Source organism: Typopeltis vanoorti, chromosome 10, assembly GCF_054136105.1.
Source record: "Typopeltis vanoorti isolate ZY-2024b chromosome 10, IOZ_Tvanoo_1.0, whole genome shotgun sequence".
In the NCBI taxonomy this organism is placed as follows: Eukaryota; Metazoa; Arthropoda; class Arachnida; order Uropygi; family Thelyphonidae; genus Typopeltis; species Typopeltis vanoorti.
The window spans coordinates 107,060,903-107,078,079 of NC_143558.1; the positions used below are offsets into that span (position 1 = coordinate 107,060,903).

At 34.2% G+C, this 17,177-nt stretch overlaps 1 protein-coding gene across 1 annotated transcript in view; it reads left to right on the top strand.

Annotated features, from left to right (window-relative positions):
* The window catches only part of BBS1 (Bardet-Biedl syndrome 1), a 338,055-nt gene that overhangs the window by 133,813 nt on the left and 187,065 nt on the right, over positions 1–17,177 (top strand). The window contains exon 6 of the mRNA XM_090399338.1: positions 6,468–6,509. Coding sequence (XP_090255464.1) covers positions 6,468–6,509 — 42 coding nt within the window. The remainder of the gene's footprint in view (positions 1–6,467; positions 6,510–17,177) is intronic.

Sequence of the window (17,177 nt, forward strand, 5' to 3'; positions counted from 1 at the left end):
AGAGTACCAACTGCCTTAACAAACTTCTCAAGGTTAATCCCACCGTGACCAATTTCTGTTCCCCCTTTGCTATTAAACAAATTTTATATTTTAAGTTTACTTGATGTAAGCATTCCTCACTCTCATACAAAAATCAAATTAGGAAATTTTTTTTTTTTGACTGCACCATCTAATTTTAATAAATATTGCTTGAGAGTTAGGGTGAGGAAAAACAGGAATCAATCACTAAATATATACTAAATTTTCTATATGCAAGTTGTGACTATTCATATCTTATTATGCCCGCAGGTTTGCATTTTTTTTGGAGATAGTGCATTAGCTAAAGAACAGGCCAGGTAGTTACAAAACAAAAACATTTATTTTAAAACTAAACAAGAAGTATATTACACTCAAGATATTTTGCAGTTATCACACTTAATCCTTTTACACGAATGTATTGCAGTCTGTATCACAATTATTGGGCAGACTTGTTAGACATAAACTGAGTACATGCTTGCACACTGCATAGACAGATTAAATAAAATCCTTCCCTCAAATACTGACATATATATAGTCTGACTATATATCAATTCTTAATAGTACAGCTCCCTATATTAAACTAAGTGCACATTCGCAGTCTTAACAGACAAGTTCTCTAATAATATTCCCACAAAACTTTGTGACTAGTTACCGCCTTATATATACACGTTTTCTTGTAGACACATTCATGAACTCGAGATACACTTTCCAAAATCCAAAATACAGCATACTTCTTCAGGATTTTAGCATCTTCTTTCGGTAAACTTCCTGGCTGCTTGGACATCATAGGCTGTTGCTAGTAGATCTTTCCTCCATCGGACATTCAATATGAAATCAGCCGTAGTTATCGCTGGTTTTGTATGTAACTGCTGAGGATATTGGTCTACTACAATCTGGAGATGAAGATCCTATAGCGCTCTATGGGAGAAGAGCCTTGGTGGCAGGAAGGAGAAAGCACCTGATGATGACCGGAAGGAAAAAGCCCTGAGCCAAGCGCCACAATCTCCTTTTATGCAAAATGTTGCCCTTTGTTCTAATAAACGGGCCGAAATGATGATGACATCATTTCTGCCCGTTCGGTCAACATCTGTTCACTTGCAACCTTTGGTTGGTGTTTCGCCATTGCTTATCTGGCATAATCCATATTTACAGCTTTACATATAGTGAATTTATATGTGATAAATACAATGTCACTTCTAGTGACATTGTATTTAGTACATTATATTTTAAATATTACTAAATATTTAGAAAGAAAATATGTAAAATCGATTGCGAAAAATTAGCAAAGCAAAAATTTTTCTGCAAGAGATTTTATAAACTAATGAAATGTGATTTAAAAGGCAAGTAGACCATTAAGGGAATATTAAGACTATCATTGAAATTATAATAACCATACAAAAAAAAAAAAAAAAAAAATCTGACTTTTTTTTTCACTACTTTGGATGAATAGATTGGAAATAAGGATTAGAAATTAAGTGCAAATTGTAAAAATCCTGAGATCAAACTGTTTTGAGTATTAACTATCTAAGTATGAGGAGCCTGTAATGTGTAGCACACATATTTCTGTCTTCTAGGATTGTGAAGAGTTAATTGTTTGTAAATTTGAACTCAGCTATGTTGAGACTTTTTTTTCCTGTATCTTCATTTTTAAAATGGAAACTGCTTTTTTTAAGGTGCAAATTATGATTATATTTTTGAGATCAGGATATTCATTGTTAGTGATTTTCCAATCACACTTAAGATTAGTCCTTGGTTTTTGCTGAGAGCCACATGAGTGAATGATGGTTGTAGTGGAATTCTTGATATATGAAAGGAAGTTTTATAGGCAGTGGAAGCTTTATTCTTATCAGTGATGTAATTGTATTGGATGAATAATAAACAAGTCCAAATTTTTCAAATTCTTATTTGAAATTCTTATTTTTCAAATTCAAATTTCCAAATTCTTATTTGAAATTCTTATTTTTCAAATTCAAATTTCCAAATTCTTATTTTATAATCCTTTCTTTTAGTGTTACACGGTGATCAGCATTCATTTTTGAAATTATGGATTCTACAATCTTTTATTTTAACAACATATGTTAAAATAAAAGAGTTCTTTTAACATATGTTAAAATAAAAGAGTTCTTTTAACATATGTTAAAATAACTCTTTTTATTATCCCAATGTTTCGATCTTCATATCAAGATCATCATCTGGAGCATACATAAATATACAAGACAAGCTGCGTTACATTTCAAACCGTAAGCTAGAGAAACAATGATTTGATCACATGCTACTCACTGGCATGACCTCTAGTGAAAAAAAAAAAAAAAAAATTACATCAAGCTAATTTATTTTTGATTACATGAATCAACATTCTTGCTTACAGATGGTTTTCCTTCCAGTAACAGTAATGTCCTATTTCTATTATTACAATTGTTATTTTTGATTTAAAAAAAAAAAAAAATTATAAATTACAACATGAATAAACTTTCTTATAGATTTTTTTTTTCCTTAACAGTGATGTCCTATTTTTCAGTATTAAAGTTGTTATTCTAGATTTAAGATCCTGGATTTTCTAGAGTCCTGTTTATAGTTGTTCTTAGAGAGGAAGGATTCGTGGGACAAATATATGCCTTCCATATGTATGGGATTTTTAGACTATCGTTATTGTTTAGATTGGGGTGGTTGATAATGATCTTACAAGCTTCCTTACATTTGTGTTCATACCATGTTTTGGTGTGATATAGACAATTAGTGCTTTTCCAGTCAATTCTATGTAAAGTATTCAGAGCATGATCAGAAAGGCCAGCTTCACCATAATTATTATATTTAATGTGTCGTTTATGTTCTTTTTGTCTGATCAGAATTGTGTGTCCTGTTTCTCCTATGTATGATATGCTGCAGGTGCAGTAAATACAGTATACTCCAGGGCAGGCCAGCGGAGGGAGTGGGTCTTTGGATGAGTTGAGTAAGCTTTTTAATTTTGCAGGAGGTTTAAAGGTGGCTTTGAGGTTGTATTTTTGTAGTACTCTGTTTATTTTGTCTAATGTCCCTTTAATGTAGGGAATGGTTATAGTTTTACTGTAGTCTGGTTTGTCTTTGTTTTTTATTGAGGTCTTGTAGAGAATTTTGTTAATAGTCTTTTGGCTGTATCCATTTTTTTGAACAGTATTACTGATCACTTTAAATTCGTTTTTCAATGCCTGTTCATCTTATTTTATAACTTCTTGCAGAAGTTATAAAATAAGAGAGAAGGAACATCTCAGCAGCAACATGGCATGAGAGAGAAGGAACATCTCTTTTTATAAATATGAAAAGAGACTACAAGGACTAGAAACTATTTGAGCATTCAGATATTTATAGAAAAGGATTACTGTCTTTTGGAGATATAAGGATGTTGTGTATGATTTGGATGGGCACAGAGAACTCTGATATTAGGATTTAAGCAGGGCATCAATTTTGGTGGAAATATTTTTGATGTATGAAATGGAAACTTATTCTCTCTATAATGAATATCAGGATTTTGCTGTATAGGACAGTCATTTTCAACCTTTTTTCATAATATGGCACACCTAGACTAATGATTAAAATTCTGCAGCACACTAAAAATATATTCTTTTAATTTTTTTGATGATCTGGCAAAAAATAGGCATAATTTTGATTGATTTACACACACAAGAAGTGGGAAGACCAGACACTAATAAATAAATGTGCAAATTACGACATTATTTCTTTCAATTAATTTGTTTTCAAAAATCTTGCGGCACACCGGTTGAAAATCGCTGGTATAGGAGGATTAGAAAATTGTATTTTTTGGGGCAGCACTGTTTGAATATCTTAAAGAAGAACTGATTGACAGAAGTTAGGATTCTTTTTTTTCTGTATCTTCATTTTTAAAATGGAAACTACTTTTTTAAGGTGCGAATTATGATTGTATTTTTGAGATCAGGATATTCAAGAAATGATGGTTTGCCTTCATCTCTAATTCTGATGTGGTTGACTTTTTGGATGAAAAGATTTGAGAGAATTTAGAAACTGATTTAATTATGAAATAACATATCTCTAGATAATAAAAATGTAAATTTATGTTCAGCAAATTGCAGGTTTTGGGTTGGCTAAAGAAAGAAACATCTCTCACAAAGTTCTCCATGAATACATCTGCTGAAGGGGAGAGATAAAGGACTTCTACTGGCCAGGCAAAAAAAAAGTTATTTGTAAAGACAGTTGTCCTATTTAGAGAAATTGGACTGAAGACAATACGTGAAAATTTATGTAGTGGTTATGTAAATTTTAAAAAGATTATAAAGCCAAAAAAAAAAAAAATCCCTTTGTTACACTACAGCAGGTACAAGTACGAAAGATTATTCCTTGAATCAGCCTCAGCCCTGAAAAACCTGATGAATATTTCAAAAGCTTCCAAACAAACTGTTCTATTTATACATCAGTTCAATATTTTATTTCCAAGATGTAAGCATTTCTATCACATTGACATAAATGGATTCTTTTTTGGCTTAATTATGTCAGTAATTTCTTTTCACCTGAAATCAAATGCAGGCCAATGCAACTGATTTTTTTTTGTGTGTGTTCACATGGGGAAGGGGTTGTGAGTTCACCATAAACCCTACTTTATGGTGAACTGAAACAGGACTGAGATATTGGGAGGAAATTTGGCTTGGATGGAGTCTAAGGTATCTTTGAGTGGGACATTGGTGAATAAGGAGGAGACATCAAAACTGACCATTATGTCTGTTGGAGTTAGAAGTTTTCTATACTGGCTTTAAAGTGGGCCGAGCACTTTGGCTAAATGTTTGGCTAATTTTTATGTTGGGGAATCAACAATATGGGATTATAAAAACCCTATATAGTAGGACAAAATTAATCTGTTCAGATAACAATGTCCTAACTACTGAACTTAACCATATCCTTAACACTTTCTTAGCCCCTTAAAAAATATTAAAACTAGTTAATCACAACCCCCCCCCTCCCTTCATGACAGAGATTACTCTAAATCTATCGCCATTCCATATATCTGGGGTACATCTGAAAAACTAACAAAAATCCTAAGAAAATATGACCTCACAACTAGTTACAAATCATATAAAAAATTGGCATCTCATCCGCTCCACCAAAGACCAGCCAATTCTCCTAGACCTACCTGGAGTATAAAAGGTCCCTTGCAGTTGCAAACTGTCCTACGGCCAAACAGGCAGGACAGCCAATATCAGGATATCCGAACACAAAGACTACATCCCGTTCCACCAATACAGCCACTCAGAACTTGCTGACCATGCATTGGACACTCACCACAGAATATGCTGGAAGAAGGCGACTTTATTACACTACAGCAAGTACAAGTACGAAAGATTATTAATTGAATCAGCCTCAGCCCCGAAAAACTTCCCAAATGTCAACAAATTTAGGTTCATAAGACTGTCCCAAATTTGGGAAGCTTACATTCTAAGGTCATCAGCCCAACGACCAAGACAACCTAATTTAGCTTGTTGGGGGCACCTTTAGGACTCTAGGACTGACTTCAGTTGCCTTTCTTCAGCCTCATTTGCTTAGTGTTAGTGCCTGCATGCACATATCATTGTTTTGTGATCCCTGAAGATGGCCATGTAACATAGTGAAATATAGGTAGTTATTATTTAAAGTTTTTGTAATTAATAATTTAGTTTACATTGTCATTTCCTAAGACATTAGAAGTATATCTAACCAATGTATAAGCTTATCTACAAGAATGCATTCAGAATTGAATAAAATCTGTTAATTACAATTTAGTTTCAAACATTATTATATCTAATAATTTGCTGTTAACTGATTTAAAAAGCAATAATTCTTAATAATTGAGAAGTATGTATTCTCAATTATTAAGATATATAGTATGTATTCAGTAATTTAACTTTTTATGGATGCAACCAAAAATTTCCTTTCACTTCATGATATGAAGCTTTGTAGACAATTGAAGCTCTTACATAAATCTAGTATGTTACAGACACATGAACACCTTTTGGTGTACGACCAAATAGTCTGAACGACAGGAGACTACCAAATAATCTATCAATGTTTCTACATTTTTCAAAAACATTGTACTACTCAGTATTAAAAAAAAAGTTAACAAGAATGTACACAGTCTGGTGCTCATGTACATGAAGATGCTTAGTTTCATCAAGCATCTTGAAGATGCTTGGTGAAGAAATAGGATACACAATACATATGTACTGTTTGTACAGACAAGTAGCTAAAGTTTGAACTGAAAAGGTTTTCAAATGTGGACAGGATTAGATTCATGTAACGGCTTTTTTTAGTATCATTATGAGATGAAGTGTGTTAAATGACACACTTATATTTAATGAAGTAAATACATAATTTAATATGAATTATTTGCAAAGTTTTCAAAAACCTTGTACTGTTTTTTGTAATTAATGTGAGATGTACAATTCAAGATTTTTATTGAAATATTTCAGGACAGAAGTAGGAGAAGCAAATCTGACAATAAGATCTCAGAGGTAATAGTATTTATTTATATTATTTCTGTAAATAAAGTACAGTAAACTTTCACTATAGTGAACTTGTAAGGATCACAAAAAATAGTTTCAGTGGATAGTTTGTTCTAGTAAATTTCATTTAGCATGGCACTATACCTATGAGGGTTTTGATCTAGAGAAATTTTCAGTAGTTTGTTATGATAGTATTTGTTGTACTGACAGTCATCTGAACAGCATATGCTATTTCATTACATAAGTATTATAATTCTGACATTCATAAATAAGTGAAGGAATTTGTTTTGCTCGAAAAATAAGTTACTTCAATTTGTGTAAATATTTTGTTTGAACAATATTTGACATGTTATAAAAAGCCAGTGAGACACTCAAAAACTTGTCTGATACTTATTAAAAGATACAGAAAAGTACCTATAGATCCAAGGAGTTATTTATAGTGTATATATGCTAATTTAAGAAGTATCAGGAACAAGGATAAAGTTTTTGACATTGGTTTGCTTGACTTGGTTGAAAATGATAGACATTAGTGAGAATTAGTTGATGGGAGAAGATATTGTTACAGGAAGCGAATGTAACAATTAGTGTATTTCCAGAGAGAAACAAGGAGGAGAAGGGAGGTTATTGTTAATGATAGCAGAAGAATTGCAACCAGCAAGAGTAGTATGAGCAAAACGTGTGTGCACTGGAAACCCAGATGTGAGGTAAGAGCCAACATGACAAAACATATAAAGAGCCAAGAGGCTATTTTTCCGGTGACATAAATTAAGAGGGGGGGGGGGATAGTAAATCCTGTATTATTTTACAGCCGGGTACAAAACTAGATCCATCGAAAAACTAGATCGAAATCCATCGAAATTGAAGAGTTTCATGCCGAAGAACTATCGGCGAGTCCAAGCGTAAATCATCACTTGGGGTATAACACTCGGGCAACTCGGAGCAAAGGTGGAGCAAGATCAGTCACTAACCTTAATATTTTCTCATAATGTAAAATGCAGCTCCTAGTATTACTGTTTTACATTATGGGGAGTGGTCACTACCCAGACCGGTTTCGACCCTTATTGAGGTCTCATCAGTGAGTAGGTACTACCCAAGTGATGACTTATGCTTGGACTCACCGATAGTTCTTCGGCATGAAATTCTTTGATTTCGATGGATTTCAATCTCCGAGTTTTGTACCCAGTTGTAAAATAATATGGGATTTACTATCCCCCTTAACTTAATTTATGTCGCCGGAAAAATAGCCTCTTGGCTCTTTATCGTAGTAATAATAATATATGAGTACACCGGCTGGCAATTTGTTAGTAAGGGTATATGTAATTTTGTTTCACTTAAACCTTGATATTCCAGGTCCCCCTACTCACTGATGAGACCTCAATAAGGGTCAAAACCGGTCTGGGTAGTGACCTTTCCCCATAATGTAAAACAGTAATACATCTCCTAGGAGCTGTGTTTTACATTATGAGAAAATATTAAGGATAGTGACGAATCTTGCTCCACCTTTGCTCCAAGTTGCCTGAGTGTTGTACTACCTAAGTGATGACTTATGCTTGGACTCGCCAATAGTTCTTCAGCATGAAACTCTTTGATTTCGATCTCTGAGTTTCGTACCTGGCTGTAAAATAATATGGGATTTATTATCCCCCTTAACTTAATGACAAAACATAATTAGATGTTGCTATCAGCCTGGGCATGCAAAAGGTGATATGGATTACATGCTTCATCTAGTTAGCTCAATGAGCATAGAGCAAGTAATCATTATTGGAATTCCTGTTGTGAATTTCCTTTAGAATTGCATTGTGTAGATTTGATTGAGACTATATTCCTTCATGTTTATGAGAGCAGACATACTATTTAATCAGCCAGCTAATTTGATGATATGTTATTGTAAATATGTTTGACTACTGTTGAATTAATATATATCCCATGTAGGACAGTTTTCTATGTCCTACACCTGATGACGATTTAAATGAAATAGCCAGCCTACTGTCATGTTGCAAGCTTGCCATGTATATAACTGTTTTTGTTATTTTTCCTTTTTTGTCTTTTATTTTTCAGTTGTATTTTTGTTGTATTTTTAAAAATTTTAAATTCATAATTTGCTTAATTAAATTTTTGTTATCGGTTTTATTAATTAATTAATTAATTTTTATTTTATTTTATTTTTTGTTATTTGATGAATATTTTTACACTCAGTTATTGGTTCTTTATCTTCAGTAGTTCTACAAGTTATATACCATCTCAGGTACTATGTTATGCTTATCTTCAAAAAATACATACGCAGGTATGTCGAATTAATAATAATCATCCTCAAATTCCTAATATATACCCTGAGGGTATATATTAGGAATTTGAGAATATATAAATATATGCTGTGAACTGTCCTATTTTAACGTTAAATTTGCATTAACTAGCGTAAAATTTGGATACGGAGAACTAAATGACAGAGGAGAACAATTACTCCACTTCTGTAAAGCAAACAATCTAATGATTGCAAACACATTGTTCTATCAATGCCCTAATAATAAATATACATGGACATACCCAGATGGTAATATAAAGAACTGCATAGACTATATCATCATAAACAAACAATGGAAAAGATCATTAAATAATGTACGATGTAAGAAGCTTTGATTTTGACACTGACCATGAAATATTAACTGCCAAAGTGAAGATAAAATTCAACAGGAAAAACAATATCAGAAAAGAAGAAAACATTAACCTATCAAAACTAAAAGATAGCTCAAGCAGAAGTTGATTTTTAGAACAGATGTGCTTGAAATTAAAACCCTCCATCATCAAGAACAGCGGAAAATACTGGGAAGAAGGAAAAGAAACAGTGTTATCAATTGCAAAAGACACTCTAGATACCAAACCCAAAATAAACAAACAGTGAATAACCCAAGAAATCGTAGCTACAATAGAAGAGAAAAGAGAGGCCAAGATATTTGTAAACCAACAAAACAATGAAGAGAATAGAGAAAAATACAGAGCACTGAAAAATAAAGTTAATAACCTATGCAAAAAAGCCAAAAAAAAATGGTTAGAAGAAAAAGCTAAGAAATGCCAAGAAGCATACCAACAAAACAACCTAAAAGTCTTTCATGACACTATAAGAGAAATTACAAAGGAATTCTCAGCAAAAGCAGTAACAATGATAAACAACAAGATGATGAAACCAGGAATATTGACGATGTAAGAAAAATCTGGTCAAATCATTTTAAGACTATCTTTCACAAAGGAAACAAAATTACAATGCCAACAATAGAAGAAAATAATGAACACCCAAAAATTTTACAAGAAGAAGTTAGATACGCAATAAAACAGATGAAAAACAATAAAGCACCAGGCTTTGATACTATCTCTACTGAATTGTTGTCATATGGAGGCAGCACATCAATAGAATATTTAACAACTCTATTCAATAAAATACTACAAACAGGAGAGATCCCAGATGACTGGAGAACTGGAAAGATCATCCCAATCAGCTCATGGGACAAATGGGCTTCTGCAATTCATGTATACTAATGCCAGAAGTATTAGGAACAAGAAGGAAGAATTTTTGGCCTTGATTGGCACTTCCAGGCCACAGGTTATTGACATTAGTGAAACATGCTGACAGAAGATGATATAGCTAGTGGGATTGAATGTGAGGGGTATAGTATGTTCAGGAGTGACAGAGAGAATAAAATGGGGGGAGGAGTGTTATTGATGATAGCTGATGAGCTGCAGCCAAGGAGAATAGAAGTTGAACTGCAGGATAGAGAAAGAGCACATCTGAGGCTATATGATGTGAGATTGAGGCTAGCAGAACAAAATATACAATTGGATGCTGCTATAGACCAGGTGATGGAATAGATGGTAGAGATAGTATGCATAAGCAAATAGAAGAAATGAGTGGAAGGAGGGTAATTATTATCGGAGATTTCAAATATGGTAACATTGATTGGAAGGAGGAGAGGACACACGGGAGCAAGGAATTGAATTTTATGCGGTCATTAAGGGATAACTATCTGCGACTGCATGTAAGGGAAAATACTAGTGGTCAGAGAGTGCTTGACTAGTAATTGCATCTGAGAATTTGGCTATAATGAATATGACCACGTTGCCACCAATTGGTGAGAGTGATCATGGGATATCTTGACTTGGGAGGTGGTTGATGGAGAGATATCAGAGATTGGTTTATTCAGGAGTAGAGTCCAAAAGATGGCCTGCGACTAGTGGTGTGCCACAGGGTTCTGTTCTTGGACCATTACTGTTCAATTTGTTCATTAACGATATAGGAAAAGATCTGAGAGGAACTGTTCATTTGTTTGCTGATGATGCAAAGTTGGGCAGAGCAATAGTGAGTGCACAGGATGTCAAAATTTTGCAGATAGTTTGGTGGACTGGGCCAAAAAGAATGGATGTCAATTTAATGTGGCGAAATGTAAGGTTATGCATTTTGGGGTGAAAAGATTAGCATCAGTATATCACATTGGTGGAACTGTACTCCAGTTCCAGTTCCAGGAGGTGGTTGATGGAGAGATATCAGAGAGTGGTTTATTCAGGAGTAGAGTCCAAAAGATGCCTGTGACTAGTGGTGTGCCACAGGATTCTGTTCTTGGACCATTACTGTTCAATTTGTTCATTAACGATATACGGAAGGATCTAAGAGGAACAGTTCATTTGTTCGCTGATGATGTAAAGTTGGGTAGGGCAATAGTGAATGCAGAAGATGTCAAAATCTTGCAGGAAGACTTGGATAGATTGGAGTTCTGGGCTAAGGAGAATGGATGTCAATTTAATGTGACAAAATGTAAGGTTAGGTTAGGGTGAAAAGATTAGGAGCAGTATACCACATTGGTGGAACTGTACTGCAGGAGATTGACGAGGCCAGGGATTTCGGAGTGTTGGTGGATAGGGAGTTGAAGTTTAGGGGGCACATCGCAAAAGTGGCTAAATCAGCTCATCAAATCACTTGGTTACTGAAAAATACTTTAACAAGCAGAGACAAACAGGTTATTGTTCCTCTGTATCGAGCCTTGATAAGGCCCCATGTGTGGACTACTGTGCCCAGAAATGGGTGCCAGGGTTTCTTATGAATGGGGGGGAGGTGGAGAAGATCCAGAGATGAGTGACCAATATGATAGCAGGGCTATGGAATGAACCTTATGAGAAAACAGGTTGGAGATTTGTGGGTTGCAGAAATTGGTTGATAGGCGGAAAAGGGGTGATATGATTGAGACATTCAAATTACTGAAGGGTTTCTATAAGATTAATTCAGAAGATATTTTTGAGAATAGGATTGGTGCTGGGAGGACTAGGGTCCATACATGGAAGCTGGCAAGAGCGTGGTTAGTAGGGGTGTTAGAGCTAGTTTTTTACTTGGAGAGTGGTGAATGAGTCGAATAAGCTGCCACAGTCTGTTGTGGGTGCCATGACTGTAAATGAGTTCAAGACGAGGTATGATAGATACTGTGTGAATGTCGAATAGTTGTTCTTGACATGATGTTAGTGCCTCCCTCGATGAGTCTATGGACTCCTTAGAGTTGCCCGTAATAATAATACAAGAAAGGAGAATGCAGAACAAAAGAGTGTGTTGAAATTTCACACCAATCAATTTTCTTTCCCACACCTATAAAATATTCGTAAGAATTATACAAAATAGATTAAAAAACACCTATGAAGAACTGATAGGCATAGAACAAGCTGGTTTCTTAGGAAACTGTTCAACAATAGATCAGATTTTTGCATTGCACCAACTAGCAGAGCTCAGCTGGGAAGACCATAAAGAAATATATTGTTGTTTTGTGGACTTTAAACAAGCTTTCGATAGCATCAACAGAGAAATCCTTCTTAAAGTTCTACTAGAAAAAGCAATAGACAAATATATAATAAAGTTTCTGAAATGCAATAATTAAAAAGGACACACTTGCAATAGAATCCATAGAGATCCAAATGGAGTAATGCAAGGATGCCCATTATCCCCATGCCTATTCAACATATCTAGACGAAGTTGTAAAGAAGGCAATAGACAATGAGGCTGGAATCAATGTCAACTACAAAGGTTGATAAACAAGCTAAACGAAACCTGTAGAACATATGGCATGACTAAATATACAAAAGACAAAAGTGATGAAAATAGGAAGGAACAGAACTACCATCTCAGCCACCCTAAATGGAGAACAAATAGAACAAGTAGACAACTTCATATATCTTGGATCAAAACTAATAGAAACAATAGATGAACTCAAAACATTCAAACACAGAATAGCAATAGGATCGACTACCATGGAAAAATTACAGAAAATCTGGAAAACAAACAAGATATCTAAGCAAGCCAAAATCAAATTATATGAATCAATAATCATACCAACAGTCATCTATGGAGGAGGAATGTGGACAGTTAAGAAAAGAGAGGAGAAAAAACTGCTGGCATTTGAAATGAAATGCTTGAGAAAAATAAATAGAACAAGTTGGATGGAAAAGAAAATGAACAGCACAGTCAGAAAAGAATTATTGTATAAAAATACAATAATAGAAAAAAATTAGAAAACAACAACTGAGATTGTTTGGCCACACTGTATACGTGGATGCAGACAGACTTCCTAATGTCCTAATCAATATCCTTTTTTTAGGCTTACACGGTGATCAGAATACACTTTGGAAAATTATGGAGACAACTACCGTGTTTGAGTAAAACTTTAGTTTAATATAAACCAAAATCTACACTCGATGTTTTGACCTTCATATCAAGGTCATCTTCTGGAGCATATACACTATACACAGAGAAACAAGCTGCACTACAATTTACATGGTTTGCAAAAGTTAATGATGTAGTAAACTAAATGATGTAGTAAAGGTTTTTTTTTTTTTTTTTTCCACCAGAGGTCAGGCCAATAAGTGTTGTAACGGTTGGTCAGTAACTTTAGCAAACCATGTAGATTGTAGTGCAGCTTGTTTCTCTGTATAGATGACCTTGATATGAAGGTCTAAATGTCGAGTGTAGATTTTGGTTTATATTATACTAAATTTTATAATTATACTCAAAAATTTTTCAAAATGTATTCTGATCACTGTATAAGCCTAAAAGAAAGGATTCTCATCATCCATGGAGATGACTCGCAAGCATTGCAGTCGGTATGGTAAGCTAAAGATACTTATTTTCCTTTTAATCAATCAGCTGGCCTTTTTAAAGAGATGCAGAGACAGTAATCTTATTCCTAACTGCATCATGCTGAAAAGAAATATACGTCCGCTAAAGCACTTCATATCTATGCACGCACAGAGAAAGTGACACTTAGAAAGCAAATCCAAACAGCCTGCAAAAATCTAGCAATAACTCAAAATCAGGTTTCAAAATTGCATTCCCAACTATTGAGTTTAAATCCAGATATTCTACAAGTGCTTGAACGAATCACTGACAATTCGGCTAAATATATCCTAGAAAATAAAGAAAAACTGAAGGCCAAATTTCACATTTTGAAACAATGGCGAAATGTGACTGCCAATCATACGAATCCAACCTCAGGAGATCTCCTCTTCAGTAAACAGCTCCAACAGTGAACAACACAAACAAGTGAGATGGAGTGACCAACCACCTATGAGCAAGAGTCATGTTATCAACTTATCAAGCCACACCTTAAATAATGGCAAATTGTACTACTGGATAAAGTCCTTAACTTCGCAATAGCACCTAAAACTGTTAATAAATTGGATTTTGTATACCACATAGAAAGAGGCATTAGGTCTCTTCCTATTAATATAGCCAATAAAATTCGATTAGAAACCATCAATGTTCTGAATAATAAGAAAACCTTGCATAGCAATCTTACATAAACAGAACTAGCAGCAATCAAGTCATTGAAAGCTAATCAAGATTTAATTATAACAAAATCGGATAAAGGTAATGTCACTGTCGTCCTTGACAGGTCAACATCCATCCATCAGATGGATGTTGGTGATAACAGCATGTTGATGTTGTTATCTCCGATAACAGCACCTATCAGCTTGTAAACTATAACCCAACTAACAGAATAAAGAAGAAAACTGAGAAATTACTTAAGTCTATCACTTCTTGGCCGTCAGACACGGTTAAAAAACTTATACCCCATTACGCCCGTTCTCTCAGAATATATGGCATTCCTAAAGTGTGCACAAACAAAATGTGCCGCTTCGGCCGATGGTTGAAGGAATAGATAGCCCTAATTATCACCTAGCCAAGAAATTAGCGTCAACACTCAAGGAGTTGATAGGTTATTCCCCCTCCTACATAAAGAACGCAAAACACTTTATAAATAAAATTAAAACCATAACACTCGGCAAAGGTGATTTATTTGTCAGTTTCGATGTTTCTGCCTTTTTCACAAATGTCCCAATCAATGACACAATTCTTCTCCTACGGGACAAATTTGTGCCTGACATTATGGCCCTCTTTGCCCACATAGTATGTTTTGGTTACTTCATGTGGCAAAATAAATTTTACCAACAAAAAAAGAAGTACGGTCATGGACTCACCACTACCCCCCCCCCCCCCCCCCCCCCCAATTGCTAACTTTTATATGGAAGCTTTTGAGCAAAGTACTCTTGATTCCTTCACTCTAAAACCTACAGTGTGGCTTAGATATGTTGACAATGTTTTCATTATCTGACCACATGGGAAACAAACATTAAACACGTTCCTTAGCCACCTGAACAAACAACAATAAACGCATACAATTTAAGATCAAATTAAAAATCAGAACTTGTTCCCGTTCCTGGATACACTGGTCACACGTCTTCCTTCAGGCAGTCTATCCTTCGCTGTGTACCGCAAACTGACACATACTGGCCAATACATACATGCTAAATCATACCACCACCCATTGCAAAAATATGGAGTCATTAACACCCTTAAAAAACAGAGCTACAATAATTTGCTCTAATCAGCAAGCTCTTAAACAGGAATTAAAAATTATTAGCAACACATTTATAAATAATGGCTATGACAAAAATACTATTAATAAAGTTATTCATAAAACTTCATCAAAAAAGAATTTAGATTACAGTAAAACCATAGCCATCCCATATATTAAAGGGTTATTAGAAAAAATCAGCAGAATCCTACATCATTATAATCTCAATGCCACCTTTAAACCACCTACAAAATTAAAAAAAATTCAACTCCACTAAGAGATGAGTTAAAAACATGTTTAACTCATCTCTCCTTCCATTGGCACATCCTTTAGTTTATTGCATCTACTGCACATGTAACTTACCTTATATTGGTGAAACTGGACGTACAATCACTATACGTAAAAAAGAACACAAAAGATACATTAAATATAACAATTTTGGTGAAGCATGCCTTTCAGATCACGCTCTCAATATCTTACACAAAATTGATTGGAAAAGTACCTGCTCTTTGCACCATACAAAAACCTGGTATGAAAGAAAATTTAAAGAAGCCTGCGAAATTCTGATTAACCACCCCTAATACCAACAATAATGGTGGCATGAAAATTCCAAGAATCTGGATAGCAAGAAATTAACATGTTGATGCTAATTTCTTGCCATATATTCAGCCTACTTAATATCCAGCATATTTTAGGACTTTAAGCAACCTTCAGCTAGTATTGGAAACTATTTCATACCAATGGTTGAAATTTATATGTATAATCATGTTTTTAACATGTATATGTATAAACATTTGCTCTCCAGCCCAATGTAATTTTGTAACCAATAGATAATAACAATAATAGGACTCTAGCATTGATATAGTAAAGGGTGCTTTTTTTTTTTTCACCAGAGGTCAGGCCAATAAGTGTTGTAACAGCTAGTCAGTAACTTTAGCAAACTATGTAGATTGTAGTGCAGCTTGTTTCTCTGTATACAGTGTATATGCTCCAGAAGATGACCTTGATATGAAGGTCGAAACGTCGAGTGTAGATTTTGGTTTATATTAAACTAAAGTTTTACTCAAACATGGTAGTTGTCTCCATAATTTTCCAAAATGTGTCCTAATCAATACTTTTCCAACTGAAAAAAAGAAGACCCGGAAGACCAAGAATTACCTGGCTGAAATTAATAAAGAACATCTCGGGATGCAGAACATAAAAGGATACATCAATCTTTGCACCATCCTTAAGCAATGTAATTCAAACAGCAAGGAATAGAGAAGACTAGAAGATCCTGCTCAAGAGAAGACCTCAACCCATCTTAGATGGAAGAGAAGAAGATAAATAGATGAAACATAAGAATATATACTAGAAATGTTAATTTTGTAAACTGCCATCATGATTTTCTGGTATATGTTCTCGTATTTACCCTTCCAAATTGGTCAATTATTTCAGTGTCTGAGTTGATAGATTCTTGTATTTAACTCTTAATAAAGGACCCCATCAATCACCTATATCTTGTTCTTTTCCAGTCTTTTTCTTACAATTTTAGTCTTACCATTTTTTCTTATCTTTACCATCCAAACATCTTTCACCTCTTTTTCTATTTAAAGGATCGTATCTTAGATTAGCTCTTCTTGCACATTTATGAATATTAACAATGCAAAGTTGTTTTCTTGAGATATATCTTCAGAAAAGAACTTGATGTGTTTTTTTTTATTTATTTATTTGTTTTTTTATATGATTCTGCTATTTATGACACTTGTTCCTTCCACTAAGTTTCCTCAGATTTATCTTTTAATTTTGCTTGTACTGT